The sequence below is a fragment of the Macrobrachium nipponense genome, chromosome 7 (genome assembly GCF_015104395.2).
Source record: "Macrobrachium nipponense isolate FS-2020 chromosome 7, ASM1510439v2, whole genome shotgun sequence".
Taxonomy (NCBI): Eukaryota; Metazoa; Arthropoda; class Malacostraca; order Decapoda; family Palaemonidae; genus Macrobrachium; species Macrobrachium nipponense.
Window position 1 is genome coordinate 78,595,588 of NC_061109.1, and position 19,310 is coordinate 78,614,897.

Genomic DNA, 19,310 nt, shown 5'->3' on the forward strand with positions numbered 1-19,310 from the left:
TATGTTGTTTACCTGTCTATTTCAGTAGTTAGCTGTCTCTTACCCACCACCAATGGGTGCTAATCAGCTAAGTATATATCTGGCAGGGAAGTTGAATGTATAAAAATGATATTGTCATGTTACAATAAAGTTTTATACATACTTACCTGACAGATATATACGATTAATGGCCCACCCAGCCTCCCCGCAGGAGACAGGTGGAAGAGAAGAATTCTGATTAGAAAACGGGAATGGTTCCTAGTCCTGCCACCCAGGGCAGGGCGGTAGATCACCTGACCTACCGGTAGCGTGTGCCGCGAAATTTGAAATTCTGTCGGAGACGACGGAGTCTATAGCTAAGTATATATCTGTCAGGTAAGTATGTATAAAACTTTATTGTAACATGACAATATCATTTTTCATAACTAACAAATCTGAGGTCTTAACAGTTAAAGGCCCACCTCGAACCACCCCTCTAGCAGTCTAACTGGGTTAGAAGTATAACTGGGGGGTCAGTCACACGAACCGAGGGCCTGGTATAGATGCCAATAGTCCCTGGATCGCACAAGTTTAATTTTAATTCTACCGCTTTCCAGCTTGGTGCTAGTAAATCCTAATGTTAAGACCTCAGGTTTGTTAGTTATGACAAATACAAATTAGTTACAAATTTGTCATATTGAGATGGGTTTTAAAATTTTATTGCAATAGCTAATCATAATTTTTTAATTTTTTATTGCAGTTCATGATTCAAACGGCTTGCACTTTGGTGATGGAGCACCAAATTTTGGAAAGAATTCCACTGGATTTGATGGCTTCGAAGGCAAAATAAAAGCCTTTTCATTTAGTGACAATGGACAGAGATGTGGATGGATTGTTGATGGACAGTAAGTACCAAGATTCTATTTGCAGTACAGTATAAACTTTAGTTTATTGTATTTAGTGTAGGTATTCATAAATTTATTTTCTATTTGTTTTCTCCAGGTGTTAGTGGGAGGACCATTCAAGTCTTTCATTGAAAAAATATTTTGAGCTTACATGTGATATTTTATTAAATGACTATTTCAAAATAAAATTATTTACTTTTCCCCATGTTAGAGATGGATGCTTTTTTTTTTTTTATTATTCCTTGTTGTACATTTCTAGCCACACTAAGGTATAGCCTATACAGACTTATTTATTCTACTGCCTGAGTTGGCCTCTTGTCCCCTTTTTTGTGTGTGTGGTTCCATTGATGTGCACTTGGTTTTGTTAACTTTAACTGCTAAAATTTAGAATTTCTCGCATATTATTCTCATTATTATACTTTGAGGTAGTAATTCATCAAACCGAGTAATCATCAAAGAGAAACTGTAATGATACTTCCAGTTAAGGTGAGGAAGTTAGGTTCAGTGTGAGGCAATTCTAAACAGCCATGACCCCAGATTATGTACAAGTGTTTGTGGAAGTTAGTAGCATTAGTTTTTGTACATGAACTTTCCTGTCAGATATATACTTAGCTATACGTCTCTGACGTCACGACAGAATTCAAAACTCGCGGCACACGCGACAGGTAGGTCAGGTGATCTACCTTACCCGCCGCTGGGTGGCGGCTGTAAGAACCAATCTCCCTTTCCAGCCAGAATTTTTCTGTCGCCGGTGACGACTACACCTGTGGTTGTTACCTCCTGACAGCTTTATTCAATTCTCGTTGCCGTGGATTTATTTGGACTGACTTTCGGTGAAGTACCTGATCTTGTTGGCTTGGCATACGCATTTGTGGATTGTTTTTGGATATTGATTTGGATTTTTCTTTGATTTCGAGATGTCTGAGTTAGAGGTTAAGAAATCTTCTATGTTTAGGGTGTGCTCTATGGATGAATGCAAGGTGAGACTACCGAAAGCTACGGTAGATCCTCACACAGTTTGCTTTAAATGTAGAGGGAAAGAATGTTCTTTTGTTAACCCGTGTAATGAGTGTGAGAAGTTGGATGAGGGTGAATGGAAGGCTCTTTCTTCCTACTTGAGGAAGTTAGAGAAAGACAGGGTGAGAAAGGCTTCGTCTAGGAGTTCTAGTAAGTCTCGTATTAGCGAGGTAGAAGAAAATCCTGTTGTAGCATTAGAACCTTCTCCAGTTTCAGCTCCTGCGCCCTGCATCGAACCTAAGGATACGACTACGGAAGTGGCAACCATGAGAGCCACGATCCTTAGCATGGAAAAGAAGATTCGTTCGTTGCAAGGTAAGAGTAGTGAAGGTGAATTGTGTAGTGACCCCAGTGCAGTGGAGGGTGCGTCTGATCAGCTCCTTAATGCTTCCAGGCCTAGACCTCTTCCCAGACTCCCAGTCCCAGTGGAGGAGGAAAGTCAACAGCCGCAGGAAGGTTATTGGGAGAACTCCCACCGATCAGGCGTCCCCTCGGTAGATCCTGATGCTCGTACCCAGGCTGCCCTTGTTCGCGCGAAAAGAATTAGGTATTGCGCCAATGCTTCTCTTCTTCTTCCTCACCTTCGCCTAGAAGAGGATGGAGCGCCTCGGATTCTTCGCGACCGCTGAAGAGAGCCTGGAAGGCTCCTGGTTACCTTTCCTTTCCAGCCCGGAAGTTTTTCCAGAAGAGCCGGAAGTAGAGATCAAGAAACCCAGGAGGGAGCAGGAGTTCTCGCCTCATAGTAGGCTTCGAGACCTCTTCTCCGGTGGAGGATTTTGCAAGATCTCCAGCTCGAATTCTTGCTGGACTGCAAGCGCAGATTTCGGCGCTGGCGGGCTCCTTGGCAGGAGGAACGCGTCGGAAAGACTCTCTCTCCCTGTCAAGAAGTCTAGGATTCCTTCGCCTGTGTTACCGTCTCAGTCAGAGTCGGTTCTCTCTCCTGTATCAGCGGATGGAAGGAGGCGCTCTTCCCTCGGCAGGCGCTTGTCGTCTTCCAGGCGTCAATCGCCCAAGAAGTTTTCTCCTGGTGACTACATCTCTCCAGTAGGAAGGGATCTAGCGCCTAGTAGGCGGTCGTCTAAAGACAGGCGTACAGCCTCGTCTTCTCGCTCATTTCCGAAGATCCTTCATTCTCCGGATAAGAGAGCCTACTCTTTGATGGATTCGTCAAGAGACAGGATCTCGCCTTTTGTTAGGCGCCTTGAGCCTAGTAGGCGCTACTCCCCAAGTAGACGCTCTCCCGCTCCCAAGCGTGGTGCGGAGGATAGGCGCTTTTCTCCTGATAGCGCGGCTCTCCTTTTAGCCGCTCTGTTCAGGACAGGCGTGTAGAGCCTGAAAGATATGTCTCTTCTGGGAGACTACCTTTTGAAGAGACACACAAGTCTGGATCGAAGTTTGTGGAGCATGGTAGACGCCGGTCTCCTAGTAGGCGACCATCTCCAGGGTTTCGCTCTCCTGTAAGTAGGCGCCAAGAGCCTAGTAGGCGTTCGCCTCATGGTAGGCGCAGCTCGCCTGGCAGCCACTCTCCTTTGAACAGGCGCATGGATCCTGAGAAGCGCCTTGAGCATAGTAGGCTCTCCTCTCCTAGCAGGCGCTCCCCTTTGGAAGCCCGGAATTCTAGGAGTAGGATTAAGGATCAAAGAGCACGCACTCATCAGAGTAGGAAGGACTCATTCGAGAGGAGCTCTCCAGAAACTTTGGCTTCCCCTGATAGGCGCCAGTCTGCTACTAGACACTCTCTGGACAGGCGCACTTCTTTAGAGAAGGCTAACTGCCCTCGTAAAGAAGCGGAGGGTTCTTCAGTGGATGAAGTTGAACCTTCAGAAGAGGATTTGGTGAAGGACTCGTCAGTTTCGTCCTATAAGATCCTTACAGATCTCCTTCTTCAAGAGTTTGGAGACTCCCTTACTCCCGTCGCTCCTCCGTCTCCTCTCTCTTTATTCTCGACTTCGAAGAAGACGAAAGTTTCCTCTTGTGTGAGGATGAAGCCAACCATCTCAATGAAGAAGGCTTTGAGAGGTTTGGTGATTGGCTGCTTTCTAAGGAAGAGAAAAGGGAAGACTGTGTTTTCTTTCCCTCCTTCCAAGCTTACGGGCAGACTGGGTATTTTGGTACGAGTCTGGAGAACCCCTAGGCCTGGGTCTTCCTTCATCGGCGGATGCGGACTTCTCTTCTCTGGTAGATGCAGCACGACGCTCGGCTCTTTTGTCTGCTAAGACTACCTGGGCTATGAACGAGCTTGACCACCTGCTGAAGGGAATGTTTAGAGTCTTGGAAGTCTTCAACTTCCTTGACTGGTCTTTGGGGGTCTTGGCTAAGAAGACTCAGAACCCGGATGCTATTTCGCCAGAAGATCTCAACAGTGTTCTAACGTGCATTGATAAAGCAGTTAGAGATGGATCGAGCGAAATAGCCTCCCTGTTTGGAGCAGGGATCCTTAAGAAGAGATAAGTCTTCTGCTCTTTTCTGACTAAGTCTGTTTCGCAGGCCCAAAGAGCCTCTCTTCTGTATTCGCAGCTCTCGCCTCTGCTATTTCCGAAGAAGATAATACAGGACATCTCAGGATCTATCTCTGCGAAGGCGACTCAGGACATGCTCGCGCAGTCGGCACGGAAGCCTAGGACCTCCTTCCAGACGAAGATGAAGAAGGAGACTCCAGCTAGACAGGAGCCCTTTCGAGGGGGCCCTCCTTCTAGAGCCTCTACCTCGAGAGGTAATAGACCTTTCAAGAGAGGTAGATCCTTCTGACGCTCTGTCAGAGCTAAGAAGTAGGGAAGTAGTCCTCCAAACACCAGTAGGTGCCAGACTTCTAAGATTCTCGGAAGCCTGGGCAAAGAGAGGAGCGGACAACTGGTCCCTCTCGATTATCCGGAAAGGATATCTGATTCCCTTTATGGAAAGACCACCGTTGACAACGACTCCGAGGAGTTGGTGGCCAGGTACAGGATCCCATCATGAGCCTTGCTTTAACACAAGCAGTGGAACAAATGTTCGAGAAAGAGGCTATAGAGCTAGTGAGCGACCCTTGCTCAGCGGGCTTTTACAACGCCTTTTTCTAGTTCCAAAAGCCTCAGGAGGATGGAGACCGGTTCTGGATGTAAGCGCCCTGAATTTCTTTGTAGAAAAGAGGAAGTTCGCCATGGAGACGACATCCTCAGTGTTGGCGGCCCTTCGGCCAGGGGACTGGATGGTGTCCCTAGATCTTCAGGACGCTTACTTCCATGTGCCTATCCATCCTTCTTCAAGGAAATACCTCAGGTTCATGATGGGAGGAAGGATATTCCAGTTCAGGGCTTTGTGCTTCGGCCTTTCAACAGCCCCTCAGGTCTTCACAGGACTAATGAAAAATGTAGCAAGATGGCTACATTTGGAGGGAGTCAGAGTGTCCCTTTACTTGGACGACTGGCTAATCAGAGCCAAGTCGCAGAAAAGATGTTTGGAGGACCTACAAAAGACCCTTTTCATGGCAAGTTCTCTGGGACTGGGACTGTGAACTTTCAAAGTCTCAGTTGATCCCCAGTCAAGATCGTATCTATCTGGGATTCGGATGCTTCTCTGGATTTTCGGGCTTTTCCGTCTCCAGAACGGATAGCCCGAGGATCAGAGAAAGTCAAAGCCTTCCTAGAGAAAGAAGTATGCACAGCGAGGGAGTGGATGAGTTTGTTGGGGACACTCTCCTCGTTGGAGCAATTCCTTTCTCTAGGAAGGTTGCACCTCAGACCTCTCCAGTTCTTTCTACATCGAAACTGGAGGTGTCGTTCGCAAAACCTAGAGTTTCTCCTTCGAGATCTCAAGGGAAATCAAGAAGGACCTCTCTTGGTGGGCCAATCCTCTCAGGTTTGCAGAAGGGATGTCCCTTCACATTCCGAACCCCAACCAAGTGTTGTATTCCGACGCCTCGGAAACAGGTTGGGGAGCAACGCTCGGCTCAAGAGAAGTGTCAGGCACCTGGAAGAAGGAACAGGTGACCTGGCACATCAACAAGAAGGAGCTGATGGCTTTTGGTTTGGCTAGCTTTGAAAGCTTTCGAGCCCCACGTCCTAACTTCAGCAGTACAGATCAACTCGGACAACACCACGGCCCTGGCTTACATCAGGAAGCAGGGGGGGACTCACTCTTTCTCCCTGTACGAGACAGCAAAAGAACTTCTGCTTTGGGCAGAGCAAAGGAAGATTTGTCTCCTTACCCATGTTCGTACAGGGAGAAAAGAACGTCAGAGCGACCTCCTAAGCAGGAAAGATCAAGTCCTGCCTGCAGAGTGGACTCTTCACGAGGATGTTTGCCAGGACCTGTGGGAAGCTTTGGGGCAAGCCTCATATAGACCTCTTCGCCACAGCCAAGAATGCGAGGATAGCCACTACTACTGCTCTCCGATATCGGACCCGAGGGCAGTGTCGATAGACGCGTTTCTACTAGATTGGAAGGGTCTAGACAGTATGCTTTTCCTCCATTCAAGATACTGGGAGAGACTCTAAAGAAATTTGCAGAATCGGAGGCAGCAAGGATGACGCTGGTAGACCCCCGTTCTGGCCCGCACAAGTATGGTTCACAGAGGTAACTGGAATGGTTAATAGATACTTCCGAGAAAACATTACCACAGAGGATCGATCTGCTCAGACAACCCCACTTCGAGAGGTATCACCAAAAACCTTCCCCGCTCTAGATCTGACTGGCTTCAGACTGTCAAAAGTTTGGTCAGAACGAGAGGCTTTTCTGCAAGAGTTGCAACGGCTATCGCAGCAGCAAGAAGCCTTCTACCCTTAGAGTCGACCAATCGAAGTGGACGTCTTTCGGCGATGGTGTAGGAACCATCACTTTTCCTCTTCCAGTACCTCTGTGACCCAAATAGCAGACTTCTTACTTTTCCTTAGGGAAGAAAGTGGATTGGCGGTATCAACCATTAAAGGCTATCGTAGCATGCTATCTGCAGTGTTTAGGCACAGAAACTTAAACATTTCAGAAGATAAGGACCTTCATGATCTAATAAGATCGTTTGAAACATCCGAGAAGGTTTCTCCAGGGGTTCCGAGTTGGAATCTGGATGTAGTGCTACGTTACCTGAGGTCCAATAAGTTCGAAAAACCGCCTCAGTCTGCCTCGTTTAGAGACCTCACGAAGAAGACAATTTTTCTCATGGCATTGGCTTCCGCAAAGAGGGTTAGTGAACTCCATGCACTAGAAGGAAATGTGGGATTCAGAGGAGATGCAGCTATCTGTTTGTTCCTTCCTTCGTTCTTAGCCAAGAACGAGAACCCCTCAAATCCTTGGCCTAGGAGCTTTGCAGTACAAGGCTTGTCTGCATTAGTAGGCGAGGAAGCAGAGAGGTCGCTTTGCCAGTACGAAGTTTAAAATTCTATCTACAGAGAAAGAAAAAACTTAAGGGCAATGATGTCAACCTTTGGTGCTCTGTAAGAGATCCAAGGAGGACTCTTTCGAAGAATGCGCTTTCTTTCTTTATCAGAAGCCTGGTGAAAGAAGCGCATGCGATATGTGATGAAAGTCAATTCAAAGTTCTTAAGGTCAAAGCTCATGAGGTAAGAGCTATTGCCACGTCATTGACTTTTAACAAAAACATATCCCTGAGTAATATTATGAAGGCAACATTCTGGCGTTGCAACTCAGTCTTTGCAAACCACTATCTGAGAGACGTCAAAATTACGTATGAAAAGTGCTTCGGTTAGGCCTGTACGTATCGCCGGATTCGGTGCTGGGGCAGGGAGCTGAGACATATCCTTAGTAGTATATATTTTTCCCCTTGTTAGGTTGTAAGTTTTTGGTTGTTTGAAAGAACATGCGGGTAGGCATGTTTTTCATTTCGTAGTCTAACAATGATTAGATTGGTTAGGTGATCGTTTATGTTTGAGCTCCTTGCAATGATAGTGGTTAGGTTCTGTCATATAAGTGGGCGAATCCCCGTTGACAGATCCTGCTCGGATTCTATCAAGTAAGCGGATAACCAAATCCCTTTGATAGACCCAAAGAGTCTGTCAGCTGTAGGTCACGCCCTCGCTGAAGCTCTTAAGGCAACGCAGACTCATAGACAGTAACTACGAAGTCTTCTGCCTAAACAGGTAGAACCAAGGTTGTATTTACATCCTACAAAACTAGTGTTGTTTTCAACTTTTTTCCATATCTATATTGCTGTCTCTTTCCCTCCACCAAGGGTGTCAATCAGCTAAGTATATATCTGACAGGAAAGTTCATGTACAAAAATGTTATTGTTAGTATGAACAATAAGGTTTTGTACATACTTACCTGGCAGATATATACGATTGATGGCCCGCCCAGCCTCCCCTCAGGAGACCGGTGGAAGGAAAAATTCTGGCTGGAAAGGGAGATTGGTTCTTACAGCCGCCACCCAGCGGCGGGTAAGGTAGATCACCTGACCTACCTGTCGCGTGTGCCGCGAGTTTTGAATTCTGTCGTGACGTCAGAGACGTATAGCTAAGTATATATCTGCCAGGTAAGTATGTACAAAACCTTATTGTATACTAACAATAACATTTCTTTAATGATGTTGCTATTCATAAAGTTTTACATTATAGTATATCTGGCATCCTAGATGCCTTTGCCATGCATAAATTACTTGAGGTTATGAAGATTTTCCATTTTATTAATCTTTAACTTTTTTGATCTGTTGGATACAAGGAAGGCATGATGTGATTTTTTACTGCATGGTTAACTTTCAGAGGTAGCCAATTGAGGTACCAATTACTTGGGTACAAAGATAGTTTTGAGAAGGTTGATGGAAATTCTCTCGATCCCCACTAGTCGTGGACTCATGGTTTGCAGACTCGCCTATTTGCAGATTTTTCTATGGACTGCAAATACCCAGTATTTGCAGAAAATTCACCTATTAGCTGTATTTTTCACCAAGAAATATTCACAAATGACTGTATTTTCATATAATTTTCATGGCGAAATGCACTTTTTTTGGTAAAACTATTAAAACACTCAGGTATAAGGATTTTTAGATTGTTTTTCTGGTGTCTGAACCATCAAAATAGGCAGTTCTAAGTGTTTTGAGAACGACTTTTAAGTATTCATGGAATTTAGCTGTTCGGGGGGGGTTGGGGAGCTGGTTGGTGTCTGATACCATCCCATGTGAATGTATTTAGATCGATCAGAAATTTTTCTACATTGTCTTTTTCTTTTTGCAAAGTACCCTACATGTTATGTTGTATATTTGTCCTTAAGTTTGGGTAAAAGTTTCACAAACTTTAAAAATTTTGTTACTGAGAATTGCTGCATTTTTATGTTAAAGGAAATTTAATTCATAGAGATGTTTATATCTGTTCACACTGAGTATCGCAGCTCTTAGGAATTTGTAGATATTGCTACCCTTTGGTTTTAAAGATTTTTGATGACTTATTTTGTTTCTGAAATGTTTTGATATCTTGTTAAGTTGATACATCATGCTGACTAGTGCATTTTGTGTAATAACAGTAGTATACATAAAATGTAATGACTTTTTTATTACTCCCCCTTACTTTGGCAGGGTCATTGTCGTTTCTGCACCTACTTGGGAGAGAATAGGGTGTCTTAAGCATCCAAGGGCACAGGAACTTTGCTTTTCCTCAAATGGAAGTTACTTGGCAGTATGGGACGCATATGTCAGTAAGTAGAACATTTTAGATTGCAGATCTTTCATGATAGAAAGTTGCTAAGTATACTATATTATTTAAAATACATTAGAATCTCTCTAGAGTAAATCAATCCCTTTTTCAAATTCTCAGATCTGGTTTGCTTCTTTTGTTTTAGTACCATATAACTAAATACGGATATACAGTACTGCGTGAATTATTAGCATTTTTACTTTTGTGGAAAACTGGCTTTTATAAGAAACTGAGTGTGTGGTTGGAACAGCTAAGATTCTGAATTGCAAATGAATTTCAGAGAGATGTGCTTAGTGACTGGAAATGACTTTTGATATTTTGGAAATGTTATAAGATAGGGTGAGGAGGCGTTAGTCAAAAAAGTAGTAGACATGGAAGTGCAGGGCTGACCAATGGATGGTGACCAGAAATTTCGGTCCCAGAAAGTTCGGTCCCAGAAAGTTCGGTCTCAGAAATTTGGTCCAGAATTATTTATATACTGACAATGAAATCGTAAAGCTAACTGATGAAGAAATTAAACAAAGTATAGAATTAGAGTTTTATTAATAAAAGTGTAAAAAAGGTATGTTTCTTCAACAAAAAACCTATACAGTATAGTATAGAATATAGCATATATATTGTGCACAGAATCAAGAAAATTGGGTCCCAGAATATTCGGTCCCGGAAAATTTGGTCCCATATCGGAAAAAAATACTGTTAATGCATATTAGTTTAAAAAGCAAAAAAATATAAAGTAACAAGTTCCTTCTTATCAATAAATACATAAAGAACTCATGCTCCTTTAAGTAAAGTTACTGTCACATCTGTTACGAATTGCTCGTTCAAAGTCAGTCAAAACGTGACGAGGGTTAATATTTGGTCGCAATTTACTTAGTTCAAGAAAAGTCCTATCATATGTGCCATCCATTCCTAAAATTGATGCATTTTCCAGTTGCTGAAGACCTTCGTCGGAGGCGAAGATTAAAATCCGTTTTTCATCATCACTGCCTGTGTCGCATTGCAGGAACAAATGACCGCCTTGTAAATATTTTAAAGTATCTGGTACTTGAAATCTGTTCGTCGAAGAGGCAATGGAGGAGCGCCAAAAGCTTTATTGTGCCAGTTTTGTAATGCCTTCTAGAAACCGTTTGCAACCGTGGTAATTCATATTTTTGTACATGCAACTTCCCCGGCAGATATATACTTAGCTTATGTCTCTGACGTCCGACAGAAATTCGAATTTCGCGGCACACGCTGTAGGTAGGTCAGGTGATCTACCCCCCTGCCGCTGGGTGGCAGGAATAGGAACCATTCCCGTTCTAGAACCAGATTTTCTCTGTCGCGGTAGTGTCAACATATGTTGTTGCTACCTCCTGACTTGATTTTCGTTTTTCATCGCCATCGATCTTCTGGGCTGTCTTTTGCAGGAAGTACTGGGTCTTTGGTTCGGCATACGCTTTTATTAACTTTTTAATGAATTTGGCTTCGAAAATTTCGAAGAATATATGACTGTAACTACTGAAATTTTCGGTAGACACTCACATAGTTTGCAAGAAAGGGAAATATTAATATTCATTAATACATGTAATAAGTGTTAGAATTGATTGAGGAAATATACTGACCTTCCTACTTTAGGGAGTCAGTAAACAAAGCATGTAACTAGATACGTTTCTTTTAAAAGTTTTTTGGAAACTCGTACTAACGAGCAATTAGAGTATTAACAGTACTAGTAGTGTTGCATCCTCATCACCTTCTTACTTCGCAGAAACTTCAAATTCATAATTGCAATTTGAAGACAAGGATTGTGGCTCAAAATGCGAGCTATTGAAAGGTAAGAAGTGATTACTAGTGTTTCCCCATTGCAGTGGAGGGTGCGTCTGATCGGCTCTGTCTCGCTCCCAGCCTAGACCTCTTTCAAGCTCCCAAGCCCAGGGGAGAAGGAATGTCCGAAAGCCGTAAGGAGGTTTATTTCAGAGAATCCCCACCGGTCAGGCGTCCCCTCGGGCAGGTTCTGTAGAACGTCCAGACTGCCAAGGATAAGCCATTGAAAGGGCATCCTTAAAAAGTGCGTCTCTTCAACTTACATCCGAAAAGACGAAGAATGTATATGTTTTGATGATCTAGCGCGTTCTCTGAAAACTAAGAGAACACTGAGCAAGAGCCAGCAGGAACTTAGGATGCCGGCCTTCCAGCAAGGCCACGTGCCGCCACGTTCAACCAGCCAGCAGCGAGCCGCGTTCCAGAAAACAAAGACTAGCGCGAGCCGCGTTCCTACAACCAAATGCGAGCCGCGTTCTAGCAACTGAGCGCGAGCCGCGTTCTAGAAAATTTTTCTTGGCGCAAGGCGCCTTCAAAGAGACGAAGCGCCAGCCTGGCGCAAATTGCGCCAGAAAAACAGACGGCTAGAGCAAGGAGCCTTATAGTACAGTGGCAATCAGAAGCGATCCTTCCATTGAACGTTTCCGGGCAAGAGGCTCTTTCTAAAAGGGGTCTAGTAGGCCTCGGAACTATCAGGGCGCACGGGGACCTTCCACGCAAGCGAACGTTCCAGGGGCGAGTCTCCTTTCTAGCGTGCGGAACATTCCAGGCGCGCGGAACTATCCAGGCGCTAGGCGCAAGGAGCCAGGCGCCAGAATATTCCAAATCTTCTTATGAGAGAGAGGTCAGTCGCGAGGCTCCTCTTTGAGTTTTTAACTTGAGCAACGCCGTCGCGTTTGTCAGAAGGATTCTGATACTAAGAGAAGCCATTTTTTCATTATTCAGAAGACTCCTGTTTGGCACCGTTCCTCAATGCGGACTCTCTCCTTCATTCATGCTCTTCCCGCCCTCGTTATGAAGAGGCAAGAGCTTTGGGAGTTTTTCTTATAAGAACCTCATCGACGTTTGGGTATGATGGCGGATAGGAAATATCTACTTCCTTCCGTAAACCCTACAGATGAACAGGAATTCTGTCTCTTCCGCGATTTATGAGGAAATCACGAAGATTTAAAGAGTTCCTGGATTAACTTCCTTCCTTAAGGAGATATATATACTCTTTCTATCATTCTATTAACGAAAAGAACGAAGACAGTAAAAATTTTTCCTTTCTCTATCTGCCTCGGCAGGGAAAGAAGGTAGTAGAGTCTCTGCTGTATGAGAATACGATACGGCAAATCACACATACCGTAGTTACTTCTTTGCAGAGCAACTCAATTACCAGTATCCTTCCAGGAATTTCCTAGGAAGGACTACGCTTAAAGGGATTGTTAAGACAACACCTACTTAGCTTCTAGATTTATCGAAGTCTTGTTTCGCTTAAATATGCATGAATAAGAACTTCCTGAAGTTCGATTATAATTAAATAAGATTCCTTTATTTAATGGAGTAGCTGGCAACTCTAGAAGAGTAAGGCCAGACGGCTAACGGAGACTGCTATCGCGCCTTAGAGAGTCGACTCAGTCGGTGAGTCGACCAACGCAGTAACATGTAGGTGTCGGTCATGAGTGGTTGGTTACATGTCTCTCTCCTGCGGGATGGAATAACTAACCGTGTCTCTCCCCTACAATCTCGGATTGAGGGGATAGTTAAGCAAACATAAATAAAATATTGTCTGCCTTTTGCTAAGAAGCTTTCAATAAGAAAGATATTACAACATTTCAATGCTGTTTACCGTAGGTAACATTATTAAAGGATTCTAACGCAGCGGAACTCTATATTATATGATGCTCTCATGCTTACGAAAGCATGGCTTATTAGAGTACATGCTTAGTGAGAAGATGAATGTAGTAGAAGAGAATTCACTTTAAGACTACGGTATGGTCAAGTCTTATGCACATACCGAGGTTAACTACAGAATTCCTAGTATCCTTACAAAGGTTTCCTAGATTAATGCTGTTTACCACAATGTGACAGTATTATAAAGGATTCTAATACGGCAGAGCACGATATAATATAATTCTCTCATCCTTTCGAGAAACGCACACAACCTTTTTAGAATCGGATATTGCTCAAGAGAAGATGGGTGAGTCGGATGGGAAACATTCTCTTGAGTGGCAGGAAGAAGTTGTTTCCCTGAACTGGACTATACTACGCATTAATAAAAAGTTTTTTTCCTTACTAACGAACGGAATTAACACGTGAAGGATGTTTCGGGTACCCATAAGGGCACAGATGTTCTGGCACATAACCTTAAAAGAACTAGAAGGAAGCGCCAGCCTGGCGCAAATTGCGCCAGAAGCGCCAGCCTGGCGCAATGCGCCAGAAGCACCATCCAAGATATTTTCTCGTTTTAGCGAGTTATTAACCTAAAGAAATCCAGTAGTGTTTGGTTGGTGTTTGCTTCTCACCTCGGTGGTCGCGGGTTCGTTTCTCGGCCATTCCATTGAGGAGTGAGAGATGTGGATTTCTGGTGATAGAAGTTCACTCTCGACGTGGTTCGGAAGTCACGTAAAAACACCATACAAACAAACAAACAAACCAGTAGCCTCTCGGAGGCTCGGTAACGGCAAGATTCGTTCCTGATTTCGTTACTCATTTAATCGGAAAGGGGTCGCTTACAAGGAATGATGAAATGATTTATTTTAATCACTTAGGCCAATTCCACGACTCTCTCATATCGCAAAGAGCATCGAGAATCTCTTTTTTCGCCCCTGTTCGCGTTAACAAAAGAGAACCTATTTGGGAACAGACACGGAACGTAACGATCCTTAAAGGTTTCGATGCAAGATTTTGCATGTCCGTGAGAACCTTCTCGATCGAAGATAATAACTGTTAACGTATGTAACATTTATTGAAAAGAGTTTTGAGAACCTGCGGAAAGTCTTCTTCATAGATCTCTTCGCAAGGTAGAAGACGAACAGGCTTCCTATAGACTGCTTCCTTTTCCTCGAACCAAGAGAGGTAGCAATATACGCATCTTTAATTTAAAGAAGGGGAATAAATTTTAGTCTTTTTTTTTCTTTTTTTTCTCCTAGTTTATAAATTCTTAACAGATATTAAGATAAATGGGCGTCAAAGGAAGAGAGGATGAATGCCTCATTTTGGCCTTAGAGGTTGGATTCACAGAAGTCACGTTCTTCTCACAGCATGTTTCGTAAGGCTTTTCCAAGAGTATCTGGATATTCTATCAGAATCTATTATAAATAGACCTGAAAAACCTCTCCACTCTGAGTATTTCCGCGTGCAGACTGACCAGAAGTGGACATGAATGAGAGGATTTTTCAAGGTAAATGACAATAGTCATGGCTAAGACATAGAATTGCTGCAGATCGTGCTAGATGGAATGAGGAAACTGTCCTCTTCCGATACCTCTGTGAACCACATAGCGAGGTTCTTTCTTCACAAAGGCTATACTCTGTCTCTACAAGGGGAATTAGAGATAACAGAAGATTAAGATCTTCGGGATCTATACGATACCGCAATACGACAAAGAGTAGGATATCATGTACTTCGAATGGGATCTTTTTTGTGGCCACAGATTCCGTGTTCCGACAAAATAGAACTGCTCCTCATCAAACTTCTTTAAGAAAGTTTATGAAGGAATTCTTTGTTTCTCTTAGCCTAAACGACCAAGAAGACAAGTGAATTTTTTGTGCATTGGAATCTCGCATCAGATTCAATGGAGACTCGGCAATGGGTTCTTGCCAGCATAGTATGTCTGGCAAAAGAACTAAAACCCTCTATTCCTGACGCAACGCTTTCAGATAGAAGTTTCGTTGCCCAGGCAGGGTACTTACTTTTTCATCTACAGAAGAAGAGATGGTTTAAACGTTTGCCTACAGAGTCTTCGGGTGCGATGAGGTGTTCGAAATGCTTCCCAGAAGGTATTCAGAAGGATACAATAAGAGCTAGAAATCAGGGTTCCGCCCAATTTCAGCTCTGAGTCTCCTTCGACTTCCAGACGCCTTCCCTTCCTTCTTCGGGCAAGGATAGGGAAGATTCTGCAACGAGGAAACCTCATCAACATGTAAGAAAGGAGCTCGTTAGCAAAGGAAGTATTCACGAAGGATCCTCCTCGGAGGAAGACTCTTCTCTCTCGTATTGTTAGATATCCTGTCGTCTACTGGATGTAGCTGACTACAATCACCTCCCCTTGCCAGGGGCCAAAAGATCAAAGGGGAAGAATTTCTTCCACCCTTCTCCAGTCTCCTGATAGACTATGTGGTTGTTCAGGACTCTCGGACAATGTAGCGCCAGCCAGGCGCCAAATGCCAATACAGGCGAAAAAACGCCAGAGGCGGACAGTTCCAAGGAACTCTGTCATGGTCGGATACTGAGAATGGAGCGGGCCTCCAACCTGGCGCAAATGCGCTAGAGGCGAACAAATCGGACAGATATAAGAGTGTCCGATGTGGACATCGCCCAGACAGCCTAGAGACTCTTCCAGGGTCGAAGCTCCAGCAAGTGTGGAGGAGCCAAGCCAGGCGCGAGGCGCCAGCCAGGCTCTAGGAGCCAGCCAGGCTCTAGAAGCCAGCCAGGCGCCATCCAGGTGCCAGGCTCCTTCAAGGCTAGGCTCCAGTCAGGATTGAGGATCCATCCAGGCGCAAGGCTCCTTCCAGTAAAGAGAAACCTAAAGCTCTGTCATGTAAGAGGGCTAGTCCCCATTGATATGATACAGGTAAGGCTCTGCCATGTAAGTGGGTCAGCTCCCATTGGCACGATCCGAGAAGGCTCTGTCGTGTAGCGGGGCTAGCCCCCATTGACATGATCCAGAAGGGTTTGTCAGTCATAGGTCCCCTACCTCGCTGAAACTCTTGAGGCATGCAGACTCATAGACAGTAATCATGAAGTCTTTCTGCCAAGCTCCAGGCGCAAGGCGCCAGCCAGACACAAGGCTCCAGCCAGGCGCGAGGCCTCAGGCTCCAGCCAGGCTCTAGGCGCCATTCAGGCGCAAGGCTCCAGCCAGGTGCGAGGCACTAGACAGGTGCGAGGCGCTAGACAGGCGCTAGGCGCCTGCCAGGCACGAAGCGCTAGCCAGGCTCCAGGCTTCACCCAGAAGAGATCTATATCAAAGAATGCCCTGGCCTTCTTGAGACAATGTGATCTCCTAAGCACTTGACAAGTGCATTGATGATTCCTTCAAACAGCTGAGAATTAAAAGCGCATGAAGTGCGAGCTTTTCTGAATTCTTGTTCTTTCCTTAACAATATGTCATAAGGACATATTAGCTGTCACATACGGGAGATGCAACTCTGTGTTGACTTCCCATATCCGAAGGATGTCAAGATAACCTACGAGAGATCCTTCTCTCTTGGTTGATACGTGTCTGCGGATACATTGCTGGGATAGGGAGCCGATACTGATCCTTAACTAGTGAGTTAAATTTTATTTAACGTCGTGTTTTTTCTTTGGGTTGTTTGAAAGGAGTTTGGGGATAACTCTTTTCAACTTGAGCACTAACCATCGTGTTAGGATCAGGTGATCGGGATCGGTGTTGTGCTCCTTAATTATGCCACTAGGCATAGGCATATTGTCATGTAAGAGGCTCTGTCGAGTAAATGGATAAGACCCCATCGACAGACCCACAAGAACTCTTAGCCATAGGTCACATCCTCGCTGAGGCTCTTGAGGCGAAGCAGATTCCTAGGCATTAGCCATGGAATCTTCCGTCTGAACAAGTAGGAACCAAGGTTTTATTTTTTTTTTATTACCTACAACGTATGTTGTTTACCTGTCTATTCAGTAAATAGTTGTCTCTTACCCACCACCAAGGGTGTCAATCAGCTAAGTATATATCTGCCGGGGAAGTTGCATGTACAAAAATGATATTGTTAGAATACAATAAAGTTTTGTACATACTTACCCGGCAGATATATACGATGAATGGCCCACCCAGCCTCCCCTCAGGAGACAGGTGGAAGAGAAAATCTGGTTCTAGAACGGGAATGGTTCCTATTCCTGCCACCCAGCGGCAGGGGGGTAGATCACCTGACCTACCTACAGCGTGTGCCGCGAAATTCGAATTTCTGTCGGACGTCAGAGACATAAGCTAAGTATATATCTGCCGGGTAAGTATGTACAAAACTTTATTGTATTCTAACAATATCATTTTGCATTCTCACTAATATTACTTGTGGCTTCGGAAATGAGCACCCGAGTACTTGTTTCACCTACTTCCTGCAACTTTTTTCTTAATGTTGAAATGGCGAGACGAGCTTCCACTCCATTCGGCGTTGGTTCATGATCATGACTGTTGATTTTTCAAATTATTATAAGTTCACCTGGTTTATGCTCTGTATGAACACGAGCATGACATGTGTTACGGTTCTCACAGTGCCACAATTTCTTTGTCTTGTCGGAACTAAACTCATGAAAGTCATGAACATAGTTAACTTCATCAATCAATTTGTTTTTGTTTTTTCATTTTTAAAGTATTTTGCAGCCATGATGGGGTTCTTCAAATAGGAAAATTGTGTTTATCCTGGAAGAAGAGTGACTAAAAACTGAGTTACAACTCACAAATGTCACCGTTTCTTATATATAGGCGGTGTCAATGAATGTTAATGAAAGTACACAAATTATCTTTCTCAAATACCATTACAAGTGCTTAAAAGCCCTATATGCAAAACCTACCTAAAACATCATTTAACACCACGTACACATTTGTTTACAGTTTGTAAACAAATCCCAGGCTCACCAAGTTCTCACGCTCTTGTTGATCTTTGTAAAATATATCGTCTGGTTTGCTAAACAATTGATCTCTAAATCAAACGAGTCATTAAAGTTATTGATAGAAAGAAAAGATTTTAATTTCTTCTAATATCATATTTTCCATGTATTTATATGCCTTTTTCCACAAAGGTTATATTGGGCTTGGCTATTTAGATTTTAGAAATTTTCCGGGACCAAATTTTCTGAGAATGAGATTTCAGGACCGAATTTTCTGGGACCGAATCTTCTGGGACCGAATTTTCCTAGCACCCCAATGGATAGGACCATAAAATCATGGCTATGAGGACCTACCCCAGTTGGTAATTTAATCAAAAAGTGCATTTGATGAAATGGAGTAAAGAAAACTCATTTCACATCCAAGCTTTTTGAAGTAGAATCTGATGTGAAAACATTATTGACAATGATGGAACTATGATACGTTATAAGTTGGTTTTGATTCTTTCAAAGCATTTCACATGTCTCAAGTTAAATGATTTACGGCAGTTGAGCTAAACAATACACAGACCATGTGTAAGTGTGCAGTCCAAAGAATAAAGAGTTTGTAAGCTGTATGTTGAAGTCACTAGAAGTACTATGCAAATTTTATAAATGTCACCATTATATTTAGTATTGTGCAAAATAGACACTGTAGTACATATATTCCAATTCCAGCAGAGTACCCTTAGAAATGAGTGTAACTTTTAACAGGTCAGACACCATGCTTGTTTGGACATTTTCCATATAACCCAATTCCAGGAAGTTTTCTTATATTGACCGGCAGGTTTAGGAACAGGAAAAGGTATGACAGAGTGGTGAGGTGTAATAATATTGTCATAGTTGCAGTGCTGTGGTTAAAGCAAAATTACTGAATTAAAAATTCTGAATTTCCAAAATTATTCCTTGGGCGCAGTCTACGCTCTCCTGAATAATGGCGTGCAAACTATGAACAGAAAAATGAGCGTGGAACCGTTTTAAAACACACAGAATTACTTTCCAAGATAAGGAATGAATGTAACATGTACTCTGTTTTTATAAATTAATATATTTCTAGAAGGCCAATCAGAAGATATACATTTACAGAAGCTTTGTCTGGCTCCGTGGCACTCTTGACGTTAATTCTACTATTCTTAGTAGGAAGGGAAAAGGTGCCACTAAGTTGCCAGCAAATACACTAACCTACAGGATCACATAGTTACATTAGAATATG

The 19,310-nt window shown here is 43.6% G+C and overlaps 1 protein-coding gene across 1 annotated transcript in view; it reads left to right on the forward strand.

The window, feature by feature from the left end:
- The window catches only part of LOC135216972 (eukaryotic translation initiation factor 2A-like), an 89,282-nt gene that overhangs the window by 16,811 nt on the left and 53,161 nt on the right, over positions 1–19,310 (forward strand). Inside the window, exons 2-3 of the mRNA XM_064252505.1 lie at positions 719–863; positions 9,379–9,497. Coding sequence (XP_064108575.1) covers positions 719–863; positions 9,379–9,497 — 264 coding nt within the window. The remainder of the gene's footprint in view (positions 1–718; positions 864–9,378; positions 9,498–19,310) is intronic.